Genomic DNA, 25,195 nt, shown 5'->3' on the forward strand with positions numbered 1-25,195 from the left:
GATCAATCATTATAATATTTCGCATAGGATAGCCCCAACCAATCCAAAATCATGTGTTGCCTATTGAAAAGTCTAAAGTTTCGATTCCATAACTATTAATTTTTAATTTTTTTTTATAAATTAACAATGTCATATTCGTATTGTGTTATATTGTTAAATTAGAGAGAGATGAAAGAATATGTGAACAAGTTTCGTGTCTTATACACCCCGGAAAAGAATGATCTTGAAGAAATGTTTGTCAAATTGCTTGACTCTCAAAGTCTCTCCGGCCTTGAGAGTTGTCAAGGTCGAACAGTTTGTGACGGTTAAGTAATTAGACTAAAGTTTAGGCATTTCTTTAAGATCATTCTTTCCCGTTATGTATTGATAGAAAATTTGTTCACATAATCTTTTATCTCTCTCTAGTTTAACAATATAACACTACTAGGATGTGACATTGTTAATTCAAACAACATGGAGATATTGTTTGTAGTGTGTTTTGATAGATATGTTGTTACATTGCATAAATAACCTTAGACCCGTTTGGGAATTAGTGTACATTTATATGTCCACTAATTTCTGAATTGTCCAGTGTGGAGAGTTTATGATTATATTATCTGTATTACACATGTTCGTTACTCCTACTTTCCATGTTTAATGTGAAGTTTCGGTGTCTTACTCTACTGTTCAGAGGGTATACTGTTCAGAGGGTCATAATCCGACGTCACAAGGGACGATGTCATGAACGATGTCATGACCACTTCAAGAAGTTTGAGATATTGGAAGAGGCTGCACAGTCTCCTTTCCAGTAGATGAAGTTAGTTGATTGGAGAAAGTGTTGTGATTTTTCCGCATCTCCAGATTATCAGGTATTTTACATTTATATCTTTTAATTATTTACATTCATATTCGTTCTATATATTATATGTATACATATTACAGTTAACATTCTTAATATATTTTGTAGCAGTTGAGTTCTACAAATGCGTAGAATAGATCCGCTCTGACTGTCCACCATCGTGCCGGTTCAAAGTTATTCCATCGTCTTACTGAAAAAATGGTAATTAAAAAATTATAGAATTCATTTATTTTTTTGATATTTTGTTATTTAAGTACTAACATTATCTTTTTAAAATTTCTATTGTCGCTTTGTTAGAAACGTGATGATATTGAAAATTTTTTTCTTATTCATGTCTATGTTGCTGCTCACATTAATGAGCATAGTGAGTAGATAGATCTTGTCGCTGCAGATAATTATGTAAACAATGTTAATTTTGTTAAATAAATTGTGTAACATGTGAATAATTGTTCTTTTTATTTCTATTTCTTTTAATACGTTACTTATTAACGATCAATACATTTCAAATTACACGAAAAAATGATAGAGATATAGTCAGCTTCTGGGAAATCCTCTCCTAGTGACATAGATATATTCATACTAGTGCTCGGGCCGCAGTCTGGTATGGCAAGAGGATTGGGACGATCTATCAAGCATAGATGTTCATCCTCTTCAACCGCATCAACTTCACGAATTAATAATCTTATCAAAGATTTAGAAGCTCACGGCGTGAGAATGAGTATATGAGATCGAGACAACAAGAGTTAGACTATCTCTCAGAACGAAAGTCTCGTTTAGAGATGCGCTTGCAGGACCAACAAAGAGACCAGGAGAAAAGAATAGGCAATGAAGTCCAAGAGCAAGTGCAATGAAAGAAGATGGTGCAAATTGAGCATATTATGTCGTTGCAACAGAATCGCAGTAGACGAGGAAAAAAGAGGAGTTGTTGAAGTTGTCCAACAATGTCATCTTCGAAATGATGCTTAGTTGGGCCGAGGAGGCTATGTTTGTAGTGCGTGACATGACGCGGATTTTGGGGGAGTTTAATGTGTCTAATTACATATGGTTTTGCAAGCATATGGATTTGCAGGGATTTGGGAAAAGGATTGATGGCATTCATGGGAGGTTCGATGCTTTGGTGGAGAAAGTTATTGCAGAGCGTGAAGAGTTGAGGAAAAAAAAGGAAAATGGAGAAAGAAAAGATATTGGTGATGGAGATCAGCCTCGGGTCAAGGATTTTATTGACATATTGCTTGATTTTTCGGAGGATGAAAGCTCAGAGATAAAGCTGACTAGGGCTCATATCAAAGCCCTCATTATTGTAAGTTCTTTTACGTACTCAAGTGAGATTTTTTTATTCAAATTCTTTGAAGTTTGTTTCCAAATTTTACGGCCTACACTCAGAAAGCTATATATATAAATATATATATATATATATATATAAATAGTCACATGAAATTAATAATAGAGTCAGGGACAAAGCCATAATTATAAGTTTGGAGGGATCGGATATTTTTAGGTTTAAAATAAATAGTTGAATTGAAAATTTTTAAGAATACCTTTAACAAATTGATAAAAAACCAAGTAAAAAATAAAAAGAAAAAATAAATTTCAAACTTGCATTCTTCCATATAAATATCGATAATTTTACATCTCACATTTTCATATATATGTTGGAATTAAGAGAAAGGGTTGAACTATGGAAACAATCTATATAGGACTAATAAAAAGGAAGTAATATATGTAAACCATAAATTAAGTTTTGTATTTTGTTGAATAATTTATAATTGTAACATTATATATTTAAAAGTTTTGAAGTAGTACGATTGCATACTATGTAGCCAACGTTCTAGTGACTTGGGTTTTTTTTGTTAAATATGTTTCACACAGATAATTACAAATTTTGAAAGAGAAATAATCTAATGTGAATATTATATTCTAATTTAATTTCTTGAAATAAAATAAGAAAACAAAATGTAGTTACGATAAAATTCTAAGTGGGACCAAATTCTAATTTATTGATATATAAGAAAGATCTATTAAACTTTTTTGACAATTTGCAACGCACTCCTTAAAATTGACCATTTAAGAGTACTACTGGCCAGTGCCATTAGTTATGAATTATGAATAAGAACAAGAACAAAAGTATAAAAAAGAGAGAGCTATACAAATGACAGAGTTATAATATTATTATTTATATATATATATATATATATATCTCCCTTATATCTCCTTATACTTAAAAGAGCCTATCGCTCTATGAATAGTAATGAACAATGACATCAACAATGACATCAACGGCAAAATCACAAAACATCCTCGAAGCAAAACGGCAGATTCGCAAAACATCCTCCAAAATACACGGCAAAATCACAAAACCAAAGCAAAATCATCATAAAATCATCACAAAAATACACGGTAAAATCAAAAAACCACGGCATCCTCGAAGCAAAATCACGGCAAAATCACAAAACATCCTCGAAGCAAAATCATCGTAAAATCATCACCAAAATACCACAAATTAACAAAATCACCGCAAATTAACTATAAATTCACAAGAAAAATACCATAAAATAAAAAAAAAATACCACAAATTACGGTGGTGGAGGTGGTCTAAGGGGAAGTGGGCGTCCGTGAGGGAAGGTGAGCATGCATGGTGGCTCGGCTGGGCGTGAGGACAGCTACGAGAGGTGGTCGGTGGCGAAAGGAAGTCCCGGTGGTGGTGCGGTGGCCAGAGGAGGTGGAGCTCCGTCGTGGGTGTGGAGAACCCGTGCAAGAGAGAGGTAGATTTCGTAGGAGCAAACGATAGGGAGATGGAGGCCGAGCTCGCTGGAAGGGGATGGCCGGTGGGAGAGGAGGCTACCGTGGAGGTGGTGGCGCCGGAGGATGGCGCACGGCGGCGCAGCAACATCAAACCCATTCGGGCTGTGCACAGCTGAGAGAGAGGAAGAGAGAGCGTGAGAGAGGGAGACCGGTGTGGGGGGACTCGCCGGACTGAGGCGGTGCCGGTGGAAGAGGCGGTGAGGCTCACCGACGCAGGGTGGCGTTGGGCTGGGCAGAGGAAGATTCGGCTGGGAGAGGGGCAGCGTACCGCATACGCGTGAGCTGAGGGAGGAGAGAGAGAGGGGAGGGAAAAGTGAGGAAGAATGAAGAAGTTATAGGCATTTATCCAGTTCATTCGTCATGGGATCTTTAAAATGATTTAACAATAAAATATTTAAATACTGATTTAAATATACATAAATATTAATTTAATTTAAAATATTGAAATAAATTAAATAAATGATGAAATTTTATTAAATATTTCTAAGAAATTAATCTCAATCATTCATTTTAATTTCTTAGATTTGATCTAATAATAGAAATTTAAACATTGATTTAAACTAATTTAAAATTTAAATAATTAATATATAAATATCATATTATACATAAACTATCAAATTTAATTTATTAAATACTAATCCAACCCTTCATTTTACCATTTCTCATTTTTTTTTCTTTGCTTCGATTTATGCAGTGAAGTACTATCACTATTACAAAAATTCTCCACATCTCTTTTCACTTGTTAGGTGCAGAAATTGAGTTCATAAAAAATTCTCTATATATTACTTATTTTACTTATGATTATGTTTTTTTTTAACCCAAAACATATTTATATTTTACAAAATAAGTTATTTTTCAACAGGGCAAATGTGCCTCGCAATTACCCAACCGCTAGTATATATAAAAGTGTCTATCAAGATATGAATAGTGCATTTTTGTTTGATGGACAAAATTACAGTTTTGTCTTGCCTGTTTTGGTTGTTTTTTTTTTTTTTTTTTTGTCTTCTTATCTTATTTGTTCAAGTTTTGCTACAAATCAGCTGCTGCTCACATCACACACCTCATACATGACTTGGAATTGTTTTTTCATAAGGTGTGGGGATTTTATTTATAATAAAATTATTATTATTATTGTGTAGATATCATATCAAATTATGATTTCAAAACAATGAGCTCTAAACATTTGATTTGGTATGTGTTCAATAACTTTACGTTTTATGTTTCCTTCATTTTTTTAAGTACAATTATAATCATTTTTAAAATTTATTGCATAGATTTATGATTATTTTTACATTTATCATACTTGTTGTTCTAATTGATATGCATATTAAAACTCATATTTATTATATATATATATATATATATATATATATATAAATTCTATACACCATACTACTATCTCATTTTCATCCCACTAAATAAGATGTGGCACACTTATCACTATTAAATAATCATTTATTGCATGTTTCTTTATCATCTAATGGTGTTGAATGTGCCGCATATTACTTAGTATGATCAAAATATGATGAAACTGTGGTGTATAACATTACTTATATATATATATATATATATATATATATCAAGAATGCAGTAGGGATAGACGGTATATAAAATTCATATTATTAATATACCTTTGTACAACCTTTCTAGATTTCTTCTCAGCGGGCACAGATACAACAGCAATTGCAACTGAATGGGCATTAGCAGAGCTTATCAACCATCCTGAGGTGCTGAATGGATTCCGTTAGTGGGTCTAACAGATCATCTGTAATGAAAGGATTTAAAAAATCCATATTGAGAGAATATGAACGAAAACTTCAAAATATTAAGAGTTTAGATATTTGATCTATATGAAGGCCATATCATATGGACTATATTAACATTTAACCCAAACATTAAGAGGGCTTTGAGTTAATTTGCTCAACGGCCCCACCGTCAGCCCTCGCTATTGAAGTGGCTCTAGTAGTGAGGATAACGTGGAGTTCCTCTTGGACACGTACGATTAAGGTTCAAGCTTCTTGAAGTTTACATATGTTCAAACTTTAAGATTTAGAATGTATGGAAAATATATATAAATTAATTAACTCTCATAACATATTTTATTGTCTGTATTAATATTACAAGACTTTGGTATCGTTTAGTTACGCAGATGATATGAGATGAGATAAAAGTTGAATAAAATATTGTTAGAATATAATTTCTTAATATTATTTTTATTTTGAGATTTGAAAAAATTGAATTATTTTTTTATATTTTGTTTGTGAGTTTAGAAAAATTATAATGATTAAATAGATTATTTGTAAAAACAAACCAGGTCTTGCATAATATATTTGTTTTTAATTCTAAATCATCGGAAAAAAAAAACTCTAAAAAGATTGAAATCTCACAAATTATACAAGCCTTTGCATGTGTCCACGCTTTAAATAAAAACTAAGATTGAAAGCCTTTGTGTCAATCCCTCCCCCAAAAACGTACATTATTAAAGCCCATGGCCTGACCCACCGAAGGAATAGTTGCCATTCTTAAGGTGTCCGAAGATCGCCTTTGCGCGGTATGGCTGAAGACCCACCTCGCTTGAGGTGGACCTTGCCGTCTTGGGCGCGCGAGTTGGTTTAGATGCATGCCACCCCATGCTGGGGCTGGCGGCCGTCCTCAGCCAGATCACCACATGCTTGTAGGATATACACATCTACCCCAGTAGTTTTTTAATTTATATATTTTTGTGGATTTAATTCAATGTGGGTGGAGTTATATTTTTAATATTTCGTTGAATGTTCATATGTAAGCTTGTTACCTGTAGGTGTAAGCTGTAAATTAGTGTACACTAGATTCTAATTCAAGATTAATAGTACTTGAATGTTACTTGGATTAATCTTATAATTAGTAGCATTAATTTGTTCGTTTGTTTCTCCGAGGCTATCGGGGTGGCTCTCCGAGGGGTCGGTTCCGGCCACCCTCATTGTGGTTTCATGTAATATATTATATCTATTTTATAATAAAAGTAGTTTTACAAATTAATATACGATATTAAATCATGTCAATTTATGAATTTACTTTTATGACTAAAACATTTATATTTTCTTCTAATAAAATTGAAATATTGAGAAACTACAAAAGAAAAAATAAAAAATAAAATAAAAAATCAAACAAGAAATAGTAGGTCAAACATCAACGGACTACCGAAGACGGAGAACTTTTGATCTTCTGAAAAGTGAACATTGACGAACCACCAAAGACACTAGTAAAGTAAAGCAAATCAGAGAACAACGCCGCATTAATGACACTACTATTTGAGCAACACGCCACATTAATGAGGCCGTTGTAGAGGCACGTCACATTTAAAACACTCTGACAAAAGGAACAGTAAAAATGATATGGATTTCACAGGGACAGGCACGATCTATCTCCCCAGACTCCCATATAAATAGCAATTTTCAAGAATGAAAAAGCTCTCGAGACTCTCTTATTATTTATAAACTTCTAAAATATTCTACTGACTTTAACAACGAAGACTCCCTAATCCAAGACTGCCCTCTTCAGCTTTTTTTTTTTCTTCTCCTTTGCATGCCCAACTTTAAAGAGTCGAGTTGCTGAAGCTTACCTAATGACGTACCGAAGTTAACCATAGGTGTACGTAGTTAATTAACCATTTATAAATAATTTATGCCTCCCCCGACGCAATTAATGCCCTACGTACATTCCGTGATATTACCGTCACTTTCATCATGCCCAGTACATGATGAGCTGCATATCTAATATTCTGGCCAGCAACTGTATATAATAAGGATTGGAATTCACAAATTATAATTGCATGCTTCGAATTGTAAGATCGATCGAACAGTGCCTGGCCAACTGTAGAAGCCCTCTCCAAATACTGTTCTATCTCTAAATTATCCTGTAATTAAGTGCTAAGCACATGTTTAAACTTGTTAATTTTAAAGATGTGCATGCAGGTGGTACTACATGGTTTATGATCATCATCATTGAAATTAATGATCATAAACGGATAAAGAAATTTTTCTACTGATTTTTTTTTTTATTTTGATTTTGTGAAAGTTATTTTAGTTTTTGTGTTCATGTGATCATCTTCTAAATTATATAATTAAATTATATTGATGCAAAGTTTTTTGTTTTTCTCTTTTTTGTTCTAATTAAAGCCATGATTCAAGATCAGCTCCTAATCCTTCCCCTCTTCCTTCTTTTTCTGATCTTAATCATTCTCTTTAAAATTTTCCCATTTAAATCCAAGGTGCCACCAAGCCCTATAGCATTACCAATAATAGGGCATTTCCATCTCCTCGGCCCTATCATCCACCATTCTTTCCACAAACTCTCCCTTCATTATGGTCCTTTGTTTTCCCTCCGTCTTGGCTCAATCCCATGCATCGTAGCCTTGACACCAGAATATGCAAATATGCTTTTGAAATACAATGTTCTTTCAGTTCACATAAGCACACCATGGCCATTTCCTGCCTTACCTATAACTCTTCCCTTGCATTTGTGCCGTATGGACCATATTGGAAGTTCATCCGGAGGTTGAGCACAAATGAGGCGCTCTTGGGAAGCTATACTATGAAGAACTTCCTCTCCCTCCGAGAAAGGGAATACCGCCAGCTCTTGCTAGTTTTTGCCAGCAAATCTGAGGCTGGCGAGGTTGTTAATGTTACATAGGAGTTGTTGAAGTTGTCCAACAATGTCATCTCCAAAATGATGATTGGTCGGGCTGAGGAGGCTATGTTTGTAGTGCGTGACGTGACGTGGATTTTGGGGGAGTTTAATGTGTCTGATTACATATGGTTTTGCAAGCATCTAGATTTGCACGGATTTGGGAAGAGGATTGATGACATTCATGGAAGGTTTGATGCTTTGGTGGAGAAAGTTATTGCAGAGCGTGACGAGTTGAGGAAAAAAGAAGGAAAATTGAGAAAGAAAAGATATTAGTGATGGAGATCAGACTCAGGTCAAGGATTTTATTGACATATTGCTTGATTTTTCAGAGGATGAAACCTCAGAGATAAAGCTGACTAGGGTTCATATCAAAGCCCTCATTATTGTAAGTTCTTTTATGTACTCAAATGAGATTTTTTTATTCAAATTCTTTGAAGTTTGTTTCCAAATTTTACGGCCTACACTCAGAAAGCTATAAAGCTATATATATATATATATATATATATATATAAAGTCACATGAAATTAATAATAGAGTTAGGGACAAAGCCATAATTATAAATTTGGAGGGATCGGATATTTTTAGGTTTAAAATAAATAGTTGAATTGAAAATTTTTAAGAATACCTTTAACAAATTGATAAAAAACCGAGTAAAAAATAAAAAAAAAATAAATTTCAAACTTGCATTCTTCCATATAAATATCGATAATTTTACATCTAACATTTTCATATGTTGAAATTAAGAGAAAGGGTCGTTAAGCTATGGAAACAATCTATATAGGACTAATAAAAAGGAGGTAATATATGTTAACCATAAATTAAGTTATGTATTTTGTTGAATAATTTATGAATGTAACGTCATATATTTAAAAGTTTTGAAGTAGTACGATTGCATACTACTGAGCCAACATTCTAGTGACTTGGGTTTTTTTGTTAAATATGTTTCACACAGATAATTAAAAATTTTAAAAAAGAAATAATCTAATGTGAATATTATATTCTAATTTAATTTCTTGAAATAAAATAGGAAAACAACATGTAGTTACGATAAAATTCTAAGTGAGACCAAATTCTAATTTATTGATATATAAGAAAGATCTATTAAATTTTTTTGACAATTTGCAATGCACTCCTTAAAACTGACCATTTAAGAGTACTATTGGCTAGTGCCATTGGTTATGAATTATGGATAAGAACAAGAACAAAAGTATAAAAAACTAAGAGAGAGATCCAAATGACAGAGTTATAATATTATTATATATATCTCCTTATATAAAAGAGTCTATCAAGAAATGAATAGTGGACAAAATTACAGTTTTGTCTTGCCTGTTTTAGCTTCTTCTTTTTTTCACATCTTATTTGTTTATGAGTTTTCTTACAAATCAGTAATTGTTCACATCGCACAGATTACACATCGATCTACTAGAAATTATATATATCCGATCGATCATCCATTGAATTAATTATGAGGCTAAAAGAAGGTACTTAGAAATTAAGTTCACCACTCTTTTTCAAGTTTGAACTGTTGATGATTCTGGTTGCATGGTTCTCAATTATAATCATCCATTGGCTGTTTTTTAGAATTGAACTAAGTACATTAGGAAAAAGAATTATCACCCTTCACCCAAGATCATTGTTGATCAATTGGCACTCCCTAGCTAACCAACCCATGCAATATATTCAAAGACAAGCACGACTTTTTTTAAAGGACCACACTAATCAAACTTTACCAACATCAATCTTCAATATTTTTAATATTATTGGGTAATATATTAATTCTTTTGTATGGGTAGCAAAATAAAAAGATCATTTGAACAATTCTTTTAATGATCTACTCCAAACATTTTGTATATTTAACAACAACTAAACTTTAATAATTATTAAATAATCATAAAATTAATGTTTTCAGCTAAGAAATTTCTACATATCTAACTCTATGCAATGCAAAAATTTTGTATTTAACAATACAGTTCTTCTATGCAGTTAACTCTATGCAGCAAGCATTTTTGTTAACAATATTTAATCTAAATCAGAACATGTTGTGGAAGAAAAAAACCAACTAAGTCACAACATGCTTGATTGTGTATCAGTGTCCAAAATATTTAATCAAATGTTAAAATTGCAGATTGAATCACAGATGATGATACGTAGTGGTGGCGATGGTATGGGACGAAGATGACCCACGAAAGCTTACTCGAGATGCTGGCCCATGGATCTAACCTAAGATGCTGACCCAAACCAAGCCCACCAAGCTGGCCCAAACAACGCTCTGCTTGACCTAGCCCAACGCAGACCGGCCTTACGTTTGGGCACCCAACGCAGTTGGATCAACTTGGATCGTGGTACGTCCATGCGAGCTGGGTTTCAATCGACTAAGAAACCTTGGCAAATGGCTCAATGTGCAGATGGGTCTCACACGCAGAGGATCAGAAGCGGGAAACAGAAGAATGAAATGGGTTTCAAGTCTGCTCGCTTTCTCGTTTTTGTTGTTTTTTTTTTTAATATCACGTGACACAGCGTTTACCTGCGGAAATTGTGTATAGAAGAACTGGGTTTTTAAAATCTGAGGAGAATATGGGTCCGATGTTAGGGGACAACATTTCCAACTTTTGGCATTAAAGTTCAAAAGTATGTTAATTTAAAAATTAGTTTGACTTTCTAGCCACCCATATTTTGGGGGGATTGATTATGGGATATGCACAAAAACTCATCTTGATCTGTTCATGATATTGCTCTTCTTCTTTTGTTTCTCTCTTCTTCTTACTATATTTTTCTTTTTAAGAAAGGTCCTAAGTGGATTTGAAGTAAGGAGTAAGGGTAGGGGCATTTGCTGGTAGTAAGGTCTGTGAAAATGATCATATTAATACAAATGGCAGTGGATATACTAGGGGATACTCACACCATTTTATCAAACGACCTCTTGTGGGTATCCACCGTCATTCTTGTAGGTCTCATGAGGAGCTTCGAATCCATAGGTCGAGATGCTCCAGATTTGTTCATGGACACTGATGTAATTTTACACGGCAACATATAATGGGGTTTCAACCTTATGGCCGACAAATGGGTCTTCGACTCTTCCATTGATCTCACCTTCTTCCGTTGATCTCTCGTCTGTTTTAATTTCAGGTCTTCGTTTCTGGTGCTTGGTACCAACTCCGTTAAGAATATCTAACTAATCAAATGTAACAGAGTTAAGGTTTGAATAGTAAATTGAGATTAGAGGTAATATCCGCATGGTGCAGGCCCCCCCTCCAAAAACAAAAACCCAAAATACTTAGGGAGAAAAACTCTATTTATCAGTTAGTGTGGATAACATATTTATTTAAATGCTTACACGTCATAATTTGATTTGGAGGAGAATTTTTAAAATAAGTGATGTGGATGGTGTGCTCTACACATCAACTTGAGAATAGAATAACTCCACACAAGAATGCCTATTCACTTTGCAACTTAAATGAAGAGTTGTGATGAACTTTAGATATTGAGTACTGCTATTCTAATGCTTCTACACGACATATTATATATGTAACATAATTATATTTGAAAGATAAATTTTAAAATTTGAATCTTACAAATCAAATTGCTTACCATTTAAGTGATATGAATTGTATACTTTACACACCGACTTGAGAATAGAATAATTCTTAGATACTACTAGATTAATGTCAGCAACCAAATCATGATCAGTCGGTGTTACATTGCCTTAAAATACTAAGGGTTGAATTAAAAAGTCGAGTTATTATATTCTCAAGCAGGTGTGTAGAACACATCACCCTCACATTATTTAAATTACAATATTTGATTTGTAAGATTCAAATTTAAAATTTATTTTTCAAATTAAATTATGTCATGTAAATACTTTACTAGATGTGCTCTACACATCTGTTTGAGAATAATTTTTTTTTTTTTTTTTTTAAGTTTTGTGGTTGGGAGTTTTAGGCAAATTGGTATTTAAATTCTACTTTGGACCTTTTCATCCATGTGCTCTTAATTTCGGATATTTTGATCATGTTTAGCGCCTACATATACCATTCACGTGTCGAATAATTCTATTTGAATGCATTTACATGGCACACCATCCACGTAATATAATTTGATTTGAAAGATATATAAATTTTAAAATTTGAATCTTATAAATCAAATCATGTTATGTGAATGGTGTATGTTGTATGGTTTAAACACCTTCAAATAGTACTGTGTCACAGCAAATAAAAAAAAAGTTCAAAAATATTTTAAAATAAAGGAAACTTAAAAAAAAACATTTTAAATTCAAAAATAATTAAAAATTAATGATGGATTGGGTCCTGCCCCTCCCCATCCAAGGGGTGGTCACCTTAGTGAGAAACTTTGATAGGATCAAGGGGGAGATCCCACTCTCAATATGTATTTTTTTGTTAAATTCTTAGTTTAAATTTGTTTAGTTTTTTTCTTTATTTTCGGATATCTTTATTGTTTACTTGTTGTGACACATGGACTATACACGTGGATATATACAACATTTTATTGGTGATGTGGCTCACAAGGCATGTGGTATGGATTACGTTGGTGGGTCTAACAGATCTGTAATGAAAGGATTGAAAAAATCGATATTGAGAGTATATGAATGAAAAACTTCAAATATTAGAGTTTAGATATTGATCTATTGAAGGCCAAATCATATGGACTATATTATTAACATTTAACCCAAACATTTAAGAGGGCTTTGACTTTTGCTCAACGACCTCACCGTCAGCCCTTGCCATTGAAGTGGCCCTAGTAGTGAGGATAACGTGGAGTTCCTCTTGGACACGTGGAAGACTCCACGATTGAGATTCAAGCTTCTTGAAGTTTATGTTCCAACTTTAAGACTAGAATGTATGGAAAAAATATATAAATTAATTAACTCTCATAATATATCTTATTGTCGGTATTAATATTACGAGACTTAGGCCTCATTTGATAATTCAGATGACATGAATGTTGAATAAAATATTATTAAAATATTTTTTTATTTTGAGATTTGAATAATTAGTTGAATTGCTTTGTGTATTTTATTTGTAAATTTAAAAAAATTGTAATAATTAGATTATATGAAATGAGATTGTTTATAAAAACAAACTAAACCTTGCATTATATATATATATATATATATACATATTTAATTAAAAAACATCGAAAAAAAAACTATAAAAGATTGAAATCTCACAAATTATACAAGCCCTTGCATGTGTCCACATTTTAAATACAAACTCTAAAAGATTGAAAGCCTTTGTGTCAATCCCTCCCCCAAAAACATTATTAAAGCCAAAGGCTTGATACAATAAATAATTCAATTTTTTAAAATTTTAAAATAATAATAATATTAAAAAAATAACAATATAATAATATTTTATTTAACTTTCATCTCAACTTATCTCATGATCTCATCTCATCTCATCATGTGTAAAAAGCTTTGCAATCTCTAATCCCAAATTGCCATACAATATTGATTCTACTAATTCTTTTTAAAACAACTACTTTGTATACGATTATTTTTCACATCTTTTTTAAATTTGAAAATATAAAAATTGAGGTCTCATTTATTTTTACAACTCCTCTCAACTCATATAATAACATCTAATCTAATTATTACAACATTTTCAAATTCTCAAACAAAATAAAATAAACAATTTAACTTTTTTAAATTCTAAAACAAAAATAATATTAAAAAAATATATTCTAATAATATTTTATTCAACTTTTAACATTAATCTCAACTCATCTCATTTACGAAAATAAACAAGGCCTAAGACCACTCTAAGGGAGGTCTAGCAACCTCTCAAGGTGTCCGAAGATCCACCTTTGTGCGGTGTGGCTGTAGACCCACGTCCCTTGAGGTGGACCTTGCCATCTTGGGCGCGCGAGTTGGTTTAATTTAGGGGTGGCGGCCGGCCACAGCCAGATCACCACATGCTTGTAGGATACACAGCTACACGGCCAGTAGTTTCTTAATTTATATTTTTGTGGATTTAATTCAATGTGGGTGGAGTTATATTTTTTATATTTCGTTGAATGTTCATGTGTAAGCTTGTTACCGGAAGGTGTAAGCACGTAAATTAGTGTACACCAGATTCTAATTCAAGATTATCGTTTGTAGCATTAATATTATGTTACTTGAATATTATGTTACTTGGATTAATCTTATAATTAGTAGCATTAATTTGTTCATTTGTTTCTCCGAGGTCGTCGGGTGGCTCTTGGGGGGGCGGTTCCGGCCACCCTCATTGTGGCCATTTGTTTTTTTTTTTTAATTTTTTATCAACATTTTTGTGTTTATTTAATTTTCCTAAGCTCCTTACTTTTTTTTCTTAATTTTAAGCTCCTAATTATTCCTTCTATGCAAAGCTTATTTAATTATCCTAACCAATGCGCCCATGATTAAAAAAAAAAGTTCCAACCAATACACTCAAACTGGGAAATGCGTACACCCACTCCATCTCATCAACTCCATGATCATGATCTTATCATTCCTTCTTTGGTCTTTTCAATTCCTTGTATATATACCCATCCAAATTACCTTGATCTATCATTAAATAGTCCATAGAAAACCTTCTCAAAATCATCAATCTTCCTAAATTAGCTCCTCATACCCCTTACAAAACTCCTGGCAAGTACCTCTCAACACATTAAAATTCCACTCAAGATGATCAAGATCAGCTTATTCTGGCTACTCTTTTTAGTTCTTACAGTCACATTCCCTGCATCTGCTCGAATCCTCGACGAGGACACCATTGTTCCGGCAACCACACCGGAGCAACCAGATTCAGCTGAAACTACAACTGTTTCCGGCGTACCTCCTGTGGTAACTGGCAATCCAACTGCAGCAACTACGGCTACAGTTTCCGGCGTACCTCCTGTAGTAACCGGCAATCCAACTGCAGCAACTACGGCTACAGTTGCCGGAACAGATGACCACCATTTGTCATTCTTCATGCACGACATCCTCGGTGGTTCGAATCCCTCAGCCAAAGCCCTGACTGGGGTTGTCACCAATCCAGCAGTCAACGGTCAAGTCCCCTTCGCCAAGCCAAACGGTGCAGTCATCCCAGTTAACAATGGCGTTCCGGGCCAAAACAACAACAACAATAATGGAGTTTTGAACAACAACAACATTCCTTTTCTCACCGGCCTCGGAGGAAATATCCCCAACGTGATCCAAAACAATGGGAACAATAATAACCTGATCAACGGCATTCCGACCGTGAATGGCGCTCAGCTCCCTGCAGGAATTACCCTTCAGAAAGTTATGTTCGGGACACTGACTGTCTTTGACGATGAACTGACCGAAGGGCATGAACTTGGGTCAGGTTTGGTTGGGAAGGCACAAGGGTTTTACGTAGCCAGTTCAGAAGATGGAACAAGCCAAACCCTGGCTTTCACCTCCATGTTTGAGAGTGGTGGTTATTCTGATACCCTCAGTTTCTTTGGTGTTCATCGGACTGCTGTCTCGGAATCGCATCTTGCAGTCATGGGAGGCACCGGAAAGTATGTCAATGCTAAGGGTTATGCCACTGTAAAGACTTTTCCGGCGACAAACCAGCATGACAGTGATGGAGTCGAGACTTTGCTGCAGATTACTGCGTATCTTACTTACTAGTACTGTGTTTAATTAGATTTAAGTAATTGGCTGTTTTGTTTATCAACAATCTCTATATATATGAGAGAGATGGATATTAAAAACTCTTGTGCTTAATCTTCAAAATTATTGCGGTTTGTGATGCATAAATTTGGGCCTTTATTAAATTAACTAACATGATTGGAAGATATAAATTTTATTATTTATTTTATATCTTAATATTTTTCTTCATGTGTGGGCCAGTCTTTCAATGAGTGACCCGATAAATATTTAATTAAATGAGATAGAGTGTAGAGTCAGGATTCGAACTCATGATCTCTGTTCTGATATCATGTGAAATCACAATTTGTCCTAAAAGCTTAAACTGATGACCTGGAATATGTAAATTTTATTATTTATTTTATATCTTAATATTATAAGCTTTCTACATGTATTAAAAAGAATAAATTGCCAAGTATTCTATGAGAATAGATGACGTGGTACTTTATAACAAATTACGATATATTATACTGTAATTAAAATTGTTTATATAAATACTAATTTTAATTGGAGTAATGCTACTACTTATTATTTTAATTATCATCATCTCATGATGTGACATTAGATGATTGTAGACTATTTATTATATTTTAATTGTAAACTTATAATCTAATACCACATAATCATAGGATGATAATCAGAGGATGATGAGATTTCTTTTTTTAATTGACGAATAGATTTCTTCTTTTAATTGACATATCATCCTACGATAACATGCATGTGAATGCAGTAACTAGTATCTATTAATCACTCATTTAAAAATAGTATCTAATAATCACCAAAAGTTCAAAAGTGATGCATACATGCAGTAGTAGATCATCGTTGAAGGGTGGACTTTTCTCCCCTTTTTTCTGTCATTTTCTTCCAGTCGTCCAAGACAAATATAGCCAAAGTTAGAAGCTTATCAAATTAATATTTGGGTATAAATAGATAATTGGGATTATTGTTGGTTTATACAGCTACTGATATTCCGAGTTCTGATTGATCTTTTGCCTCCTCAATTGCGTAAGAGATCATAAAGATTCAACAGAAAACCGAGATAATGGAGTAGCTAGCTAGCCCCACCGGAAAACCTGTAATATTGGAGTTAATTACCATCCACCTGTCGTTTGATCATTTGGCCCGTCTTGGGGATGACACGTTGATGCGCCAAAAGTTGCATTCTAAAAATAAAGATTAATTCTCCGTACGTACAACATTTCTATCGCATTTTCACGTCAACGTGGCCTTTTTAAAAAAAAAAACACAAATTATATTCATTATTATGATATTACACATTACATATAATTTTTTTTTCTTACTAAATATATGGTGTATGGATAATAACTAAAAAAATTTAATTAGTTTATAAAAAATAAAATAAAAAAAAATGTCTAATGTGCGTAATAATGATGAATAACAAAATTCTTTTTAAAAAATATTATTAAGACAACTCAAATCCATACTCCGTACTATAACAGTTCAAAAGGAAGTCAATAGCATTAATACAAAAGCTAGAACATCAAGATAAAGATCATAAGAGCAATCCCTAAATCAAGAAAAGATCTTCTTGCAAGTAATTTTACGTACCAAATCGAGCACCAATATTAATGTAAGGCATTCTTTTATTTTTTATTTTATAATAAAAAAAACTATGTGAGTATTGACACGCGATTTGGTGCGTCAAACCACTTGTACCTAGAAAGTCCCCTAAATCAAATATATAAACTTCCTCAAACTAGTGTGTGAGTAAACTTTGAGTTAGAGTAGTAGGATTTCATGTACTAAGAAAACCTCCTAATCACAATCAATATGTGAAATGGTGGAAGTTGATTACATATTTTCTCGAAATTTTCAAGTATGTGCTTGCTTATGGTATCTAAAGCCTTTGACACACGTCACTAACGTCATCCTCGTCTAGCTCCTCTACCATTGCACCACATTCCTCCTCTCCATCCTCTTCTCTCATTAATCAGCACAATCTTATCGCCCTGAAATTAACCAGAGATAACCATTTATTCTGGAAAGTTCAACTTGTCTCTTATCTTCATAGACAAAACATGATCAATTATCTCGACAGCACCATCGCTTTCCCATCATCAACCATCCCAACCCCCACCAATCCAATTGTCCTAATGGAGAACCCTGCCTTCCTCAACTGGACCCAACAAGATCAAATTATTCCTAGCACAATCACATCCCCCCTCTCCAAAACGTTCTCTCTCACGTTGCACTGCTAACCACATCTCCCAATGTTTGAAAGGCATTCGAAACAATGGTCTTATCCTCTTCCCACTCCCCCCGTCTTTAATTTTCGCTCTTGACTCTCCAACCTAAAGAAGGGCAGCCTCCGATCTCATATTATTTTTACAAATTCAAAACACTTATCAACACCCTTGCCACTATGGGTCAGCCGTTGTAAGACTTTGAAGTGGTCACTTACTTACTCCTAGGACTCAACTCTGAGTATGGGTCCCCTTATCACATTTGTGACCATCGGTTGGACCCCATGATGCTCAACAACCTTTATGGCCACCTCTTGACCCATGAACTGCAGCTTGAAAGGAAAACAGTCTCCGCTAGCACAGGTGGCTACTCACAACAACCCTGGCACAACACTTCCTCTTGACAGCAATCTGGCTCCTTTGGCACCTATCACATATCTAACTCATCTGGACGCAACCACAACAGAGGGCGTGTACAGCTTGACCAACACGACAAGAGTGAACATGGATTATATCCACTGAGCTTTCTAAGGTCACACCTAATCTAACCCCATCTGCTTCAATTGGAGAACGCAGCACCTTTGATCACTCACATCAGCGTTTAGCCTCTCCTCAAGCCCTTGTCAAGTTCTGTCCAAACACAATCACCCTTTAGTCAATAAAATCCACCCTCAATTTGTAATGCTTGTCAGTTAGGAAAGAGTCATGTTCTTCCTTTCCCCCCCTCCTTATATATTTTTTATGGTCCCCTTCAGTTAATATTTACTGATGTCTAATTATCTTTTGTCACATCTGCCAGCAATAATAAATATCATATTTCTTTCGTAGATGACTTTAGTAAATTTGTGTGGCTCTTTCCATTGTCAAATAAATCTAAGGTTTTATCCTTTTTTCTTCAATTTAAAGTTCATGTCTATGCATATTTGATCGTAAAATTAAATATATCCAATTTGACTATGGTGGTGAATTTAATCTTCTTAGTCCCATGCTCTCCAAATGTGGTATCTCTCACCACATGACCTGTCCTTACACTCACCAATAGAACAGCTCCGTTGAATGCAAGGATTGTCGCAATGTCGAGATGGGGTTAAGCCTTTTGGCCGCTTCATCAATTCCTCTTCTCTATTGGGACGATGCTTTCCTTACCGTCACATATCTCATAAACATTCTCCCATCACCAACCACCCACCACAAATGGCCATTTGATCTACTTTCCAAACAACCACCTGACTATACCATCCTATGTGTCTTTGAATGTGCTTGTTGGCCACATCTTCGCCCATACAATACAACTATGGTGCAATTTTGCTCGAAACAATGGATCTTCCTTAGATATAGTCTTCTCCACCATGGTTACAAATGCAAGATAAATCCACCGGTCGCCTATGTGTTGCTCGAAATGTCATCTTTGATGAATCACTCTTTCCTCATGCTCAACACCCCACAAAGCCAATAACCAACAACACGTACAATCCATCACCCCTCTCCCGGCTTTTGTCTCTCACCCTCATCCTTCGCACTTATAGGCTCTGTGATACCCAAGAGAGAACTTAGATCCAAATTACTATGGACCGTTGATCTAATAGGAATTTGAATGACATGGATTAAAATAACTAAATTTTTTTGTCATAAGATCAATAATTATTTCATGATCTTCAAAGGAACCCGAGGCTAAACATAATCGAAATTTTTAGAGGGACATATAAACATAATTAGCCTAAACTGTTGGTACCCTTGTCAGTTGGAATTGTTAGAAATTTTTGGAGTAATAAAATTTTGTGATGACGTGGTGCCAAATGGGCCAATGCATGAGTGACACGTAGCACTTGGACATGCCAAATCAGCAATCGGAACTCACAGTCATGTGTTCTCCTCCCTTCTCCACTTGTCACACCATCAACGGCATGCACCATCTTGTAGCTTTTAGGACAACACATCACTAGGCCTCATCTTATGCCATGCATGTGTCACAAAAGTTGGGAAAGAGAGAGAGAGAGAGAGAGAGAGAGAGAGAGTTAGTGGGCATTACACCCATGGTCGGACCTCACTCTTCTTCATTTCCTTTCTTCTTTCTGTTCTAGTTGCCGAGAATTCTTCATCCCCTTCTTTGATCCTCCTTCACACACACAAAGCACACCACACATACAACTATATTGTAAGAACCGAGAGCAAGAGTGATAGTGAAGTAGGAAAGGGGCATTTTACTTCAAGTTCTAGCATTTGGTAAGCTCAATTTCTTCATCTTCTTCCTTTCCATTTCTCTATGTCTAGACGATAGGAATGTTAGTGAGTACTGAGCATGTTTTCTGGAAGTTAATAGTTGCTTATTGATGATCCTTGTTGGTTTGAGTCTTGGTAATGAGCCGATTTACTATAAGTTGTTGATGACTTGAGTTTTTGGGTTAAAAATGTCAAGATATATGGCTTGTATGATGAGTCTAGTTTCTGTTAGTTTTATAACATAATTTTGTTGTTCATATGTGTGATTAATACTTAAGACTCAAGTAAATAGAAGTTATATGCTCTATAATGGTAGAAACAAGTCTTGGCTAGACTATGGTTTGTATATCATTTTCTCAAGATGTGTATCTCCCAAATTTATGTTATTATATAGTTTTAGAACTTTGAAGAAATGTTATTCAACAAGAGTATGTTTACAATCTTAGGTCACCTTGAAGATTTTATAACTAAATCATGTACATTAGAAATAAAGCACAAGAAAAGGTTCTCGGATTGATGTTCTTGGGTATAAGTTTAGGTTTGATGTTGTTTTTCTTCAAATTAGAAATACGTGGCTTGAACAAGTGTGTTAATGTGATATCAAACTCTGGTTTAGAATGATAACAAGTGATAATTCTCGTTTAGGTTGTTACAGGTACGTATAAGATTAGGCTTCAAAGTTCATCTAGTGAATTATTAAGGCTTAAGTGATTCGGACATGACACTTTTCTCTTGTTCAATGTTTGATAAATTGTGTTTTTAGCCTAGAAAAGAGTTTACAATAGAAAAAGAATGCGGTTTGTGAAAAATGGTTAATTTTGAGGCCGAAGTGCAAATAGTGAAAATTTAGGGTATTGGTACAATTGTCATAATTTGAGAAACTTAACTGCAAATGTTTTTGCTCAGTTTTGATCTTCACTAATTTAATTTTTTTTTTTTTTTTTGTTTTTTAGTGAGATTCTAACTTTAGACTACTTTGTACCAAATAGAGGAACACATCTTTAGCAAAGGAAGTTGTAAGTTAATCTCTAACTTATTCATTAATAACATCATTTTTTATTGGATAATAAATGCCATTTCGTGCAAAGTTTACTTTAATTATTGTATTCACGTAGAATCACATGTCAATAATAAGAATAATTGTCATAATTTATAAAGCATGATTACATGACATAAAACATTTGTTTATGTATAGAAACTTTTTGAAAATATGTCGCGACCCCAAGCTAGGATGGAGGATTATAGTAGTGGAGTTCCTATTTCCACTTTAGAGTGAGCAGATATGGAGTGGTTTCTCCTGAGTTGATGAAGAACAATCAATGACCTTGAATGAGATAGTAACGGTCTTGGAGTGAGGGCATGTGCCTTCTCGCTTGGGGGCTAGAGAATACTTAACATGAATGACGTTTTCATAAAACCTTGAATACTCTTGAGATGAATTTAAACTAGCGGGTGTTACCTGCAGTGTGGTGAAGATAACCGGGAGTACATACGGATTTTATTAAGGGGAGTTGTGGGGGTACTATAAGCAAGACTAAAAGTGGATGAAGGATGTTTTATGAATAGAGATGTTTAGGAATCTAGATGGGTGAAAAATATATTCTTATGAAAAGCAAGTTTCATGATCATACATTCATACATATGTTTATTTCTGGTCATAGCATGTTACCTTTGCGCATGGTTCTAAGTTTAACTTAATGAGATTTCGAAAACTCTCATTGTGGTAGTCTTACTATAGTCTCGCCCATTAAAACCTTAGAAGATGTGCTTTTGTATGTAGAACCAAATCCAAGGAAGAACAAACAAGATAAGACAAGACGTGCTTTTGTATGTTGAGTTTCGCTAGAGATGTTATATTTATTTCAAGCTTATGATTAGTATGTGTAATTTCTAAACAATGCTATTGGGATGATGTGACTTATGAAATATGCCACTTGAAGACAAATGTTTGTATTTTGGTTATGTAGTAAATTAAAGGATTGTACGGACAAGTTATGAAATGTTATTAAGTTACGTATATTGGGATTTGAGTTATTCTAGTACAAGTAGCTAACAATATTTTCTTTTTTATTTTGATTTTTGTTAGAAGTATGTCAGGTGCATTGCATATTATTTATCATGTATGAATGAGTATGTAATCCAATATTACATGCCTCGACATTTTGGTCTCCACCAAATCCCAAGTGGGGGTTAAAAGCGTCACAGATCTCATCGTCCTTGATCCAACTTTCATAGCATACTATGAGCTTGTCACCCGTCTTTGCCTAGCTCACCCCAAGGTCTGTATCCTCCTTCACTCTAATGTCATCCATTGACCACATGATCCCATAACATTATACTTCGGCCCGAACATCACTTTTATGGCCTTGTCCCCTACCCAGACCCATGGACCCGCCTCACTCAATCAACTCCATGTGATTTTGAGCACGCGCTACTTTGTTGCCGTTTGTTTCCCAGAATGGCGTAGAACCATCTGTGAAGAGTTTTTAGCCTTAATGAAAAACTGGACTTGGAACTTAATCCCCCTCTGGCCCAACATCAATCTAGTAGGGTGTAAGTGGATATTCTGGATCAAACGCAAAGCCGATAGATCTATCAATAGCTACAATACATGATTGGTTGTAAAAGGCTTCCATCAACAACCTGGTATTGATTTTGGAGACACCTACAGTCCTGTGGTCAACCCAATAACCATCTGTGGGATCCTATCCCCTACAGTGATGAATAATTAGGGTGTTCAACAGTTGGATGTTAAAGATGCATTCCTCCATGGTGATTTGAAAGAAAATGTTTTCATAACTCAACCTCCAAGCTTAACTCATCCAACATTTTCAAATCATATTTGTCACATTTGAAAAGCACTCTATGGTCTTAAACAAGTCCCATAAGCTTGGTTTGCTCGCATAAGCTCTGCAATATTACAGTTGGACTTCAACAACTCAAAATATGATACTTCTCTATTCATCTATGGGTCGAGTCAACATCTCATCTATTTCTTGGTCTACGTGGATGACATTCTCGTTATTAGGCCAAATTCACACTCTATCACTTAGTTGATCCAAAAGCTACAGTCTAAATTTGAATTAAAAGACTCGGGCCCATTACACTACTCTCTAGGCGTCGAGGTTTATAGCATCCTGATGGTCTTCCTTTCTCTCAGTAGAAATATGTTCAGGAATTACTTCAACAGACTAACAAGGCTTCTACAAATCTGGTCTCTACTCCAATGAGTTACAGTGCTCAACTCTCACAATTTTTAATCGATGGGTTCTGAAGTCCAAGCCTCTATAGAATTGTCGTTGGCTCCTTACAGTAGCTATCCCTTACCTGCTCAGATATTTACGTTACCATGAATTGGGTATGTCAATATATGTACAAACCTATTGTTAATCACTAGAGTGCAGTTAAACACATCCTCAGGTATCTTTGCAATCTTAGCAATACACTATATTTTGGCCTTCTTAACTGACGACAATCTTCCCACAGCTTGCATGCTTTCTCCGATGTCGATTAGGCTAGATAGCCCAATGATAGATGTTCAACCAACAACTTTTGTATTTTCCTAGGCTCCAACTTAATCTCTTGGAGCTCTCTTAAGCATCCAATCGTCTCATGCTCAAGCACGTAAGTTGAGTATCGTGCCATTGCCAACATCGCAGTTGAACTTTAATGGATTCAATCATTACTTAATGAATTAGGTGAGTTTCTCTGCCATTCTCCAACCTTATAGTGTGACAATGTGGGTGCAACATACCTCACTACCAATCCCATGTTCCATGCTCGAATAAAACACATCAAAATCCATGTACATTTTGTGCTAAAAAATGAAGCTTCTAGAGCTTTACTTGTCAAGTTTATGTCCAATAAAGACCAACTAGCAGACCAGTTCACAAAGCCATTACCATCTCGGCTCACATTTTTAAGAGACAACCTTAACGTCACTCTAGCATCGTTGAGCTTAATGGTGCATATTGAGATAACTTAGAGTCCATACTCCATTGCAACACTTCAAGAGGAAGTCAAGAGCAACCCAAAAACGACTACACGTCAAGATAAAGATAAAGAACAATCCATAAAGAAAAAAGCCCAAGTCAAACTTAAAATAATGATATGGAGACAGTCTTTTATAATCTGTTTACTACTCTCTCGGTGAATATGATAGACCAACCTTCTTTTAAAAAATCCATGTTTTTAATTTTAAAATGTTTCATTGGATTTGAATTTTAAATTTTGTATAACTGCCTTCCAATTTCTACAAAGGTATAAAAATATTATGTATGTATCATTACTCATGGATTTGACTCCATTAATGTTGATTAAAGTTAATGTTTAATATTCTAGTAAAGAGCAACGCTACTCTTCACTTGGGATTTTATCTACAGCCCCCAAACAAGGCCCCCAAGCCTCACCCCTACTTGGGTTGCAAAGGGGAAGTTGGGCCTGGGGCCCCGGCCAAGCTCCCTATGGCTAGGTGCCCCTGTTAAGATGTCGGGGGGCAGATTGATTGTGCAAATTGTCCACTATCTACCAAACAGCCCATATTTCACAAATCCCTTCACCAAATCCACATATCTATCCCTCAAATCCACATATCAATTGTCAAACAACAAATCTGCAAACACAGATTAAAAAAAAAAAAGTCGCAATGACGCAAGTGGCAAGACTATGTGGCCGTGGGTTTGCTCAGAGAACCACGCCCAATTGTGGTTGTGGATTTGAGCAAAGAACCACAGCCATGAATGCCTGTGAGTGTCTTCACAAACCCACCACCATTCATGGCCTCAAACCCATGGCCACACCATGGGTACCTCACAACCTTAAGAACAAAAA

The 25,195-nt window shown here is 34.8% G+C and overlaps 1 protein-coding gene and 1 pseudogene across 1 annotated transcript; both read left to right on the plus strand.

Annotated features, from left to right (window-relative positions):
* Positions 1-1,838: 1,838 nt before the first annotated feature.
* On the plus strand, positions 1,839-11,470 carry LOC108979178 (annotated as a pseudogene).
* A 3,415-nt stretch (positions 11,471-14,885) lies between these two features.
* Positions 14,886-15,923, plus strand: LOC108979191 (dirigent protein 25-like). The gene has a single exon (XM_018949809.1). It carries the CDS (start codon positions 14,970-14,972, stop codon positions 15,921-15,923), a length of 954 nt encoding a protein of 317 aa, XP_018805354.1. The 5' UTR covers positions 14,886-14,969.
* The last annotated feature ends 9,272 nt before the right edge of the window (positions 15,924-25,195 follow it).

The sequence above is a fragment of the Juglans regia genome, chromosome 5 (genome assembly GCF_001411555.2).
Source record: "Juglans regia cultivar Chandler chromosome 5, Walnut 2.0, whole genome shotgun sequence".
In the NCBI taxonomy this organism is placed as follows: Eukaryota; Viridiplantae; Streptophyta; class Magnoliopsida; order Fagales; family Juglandaceae; genus Juglans; species Juglans regia.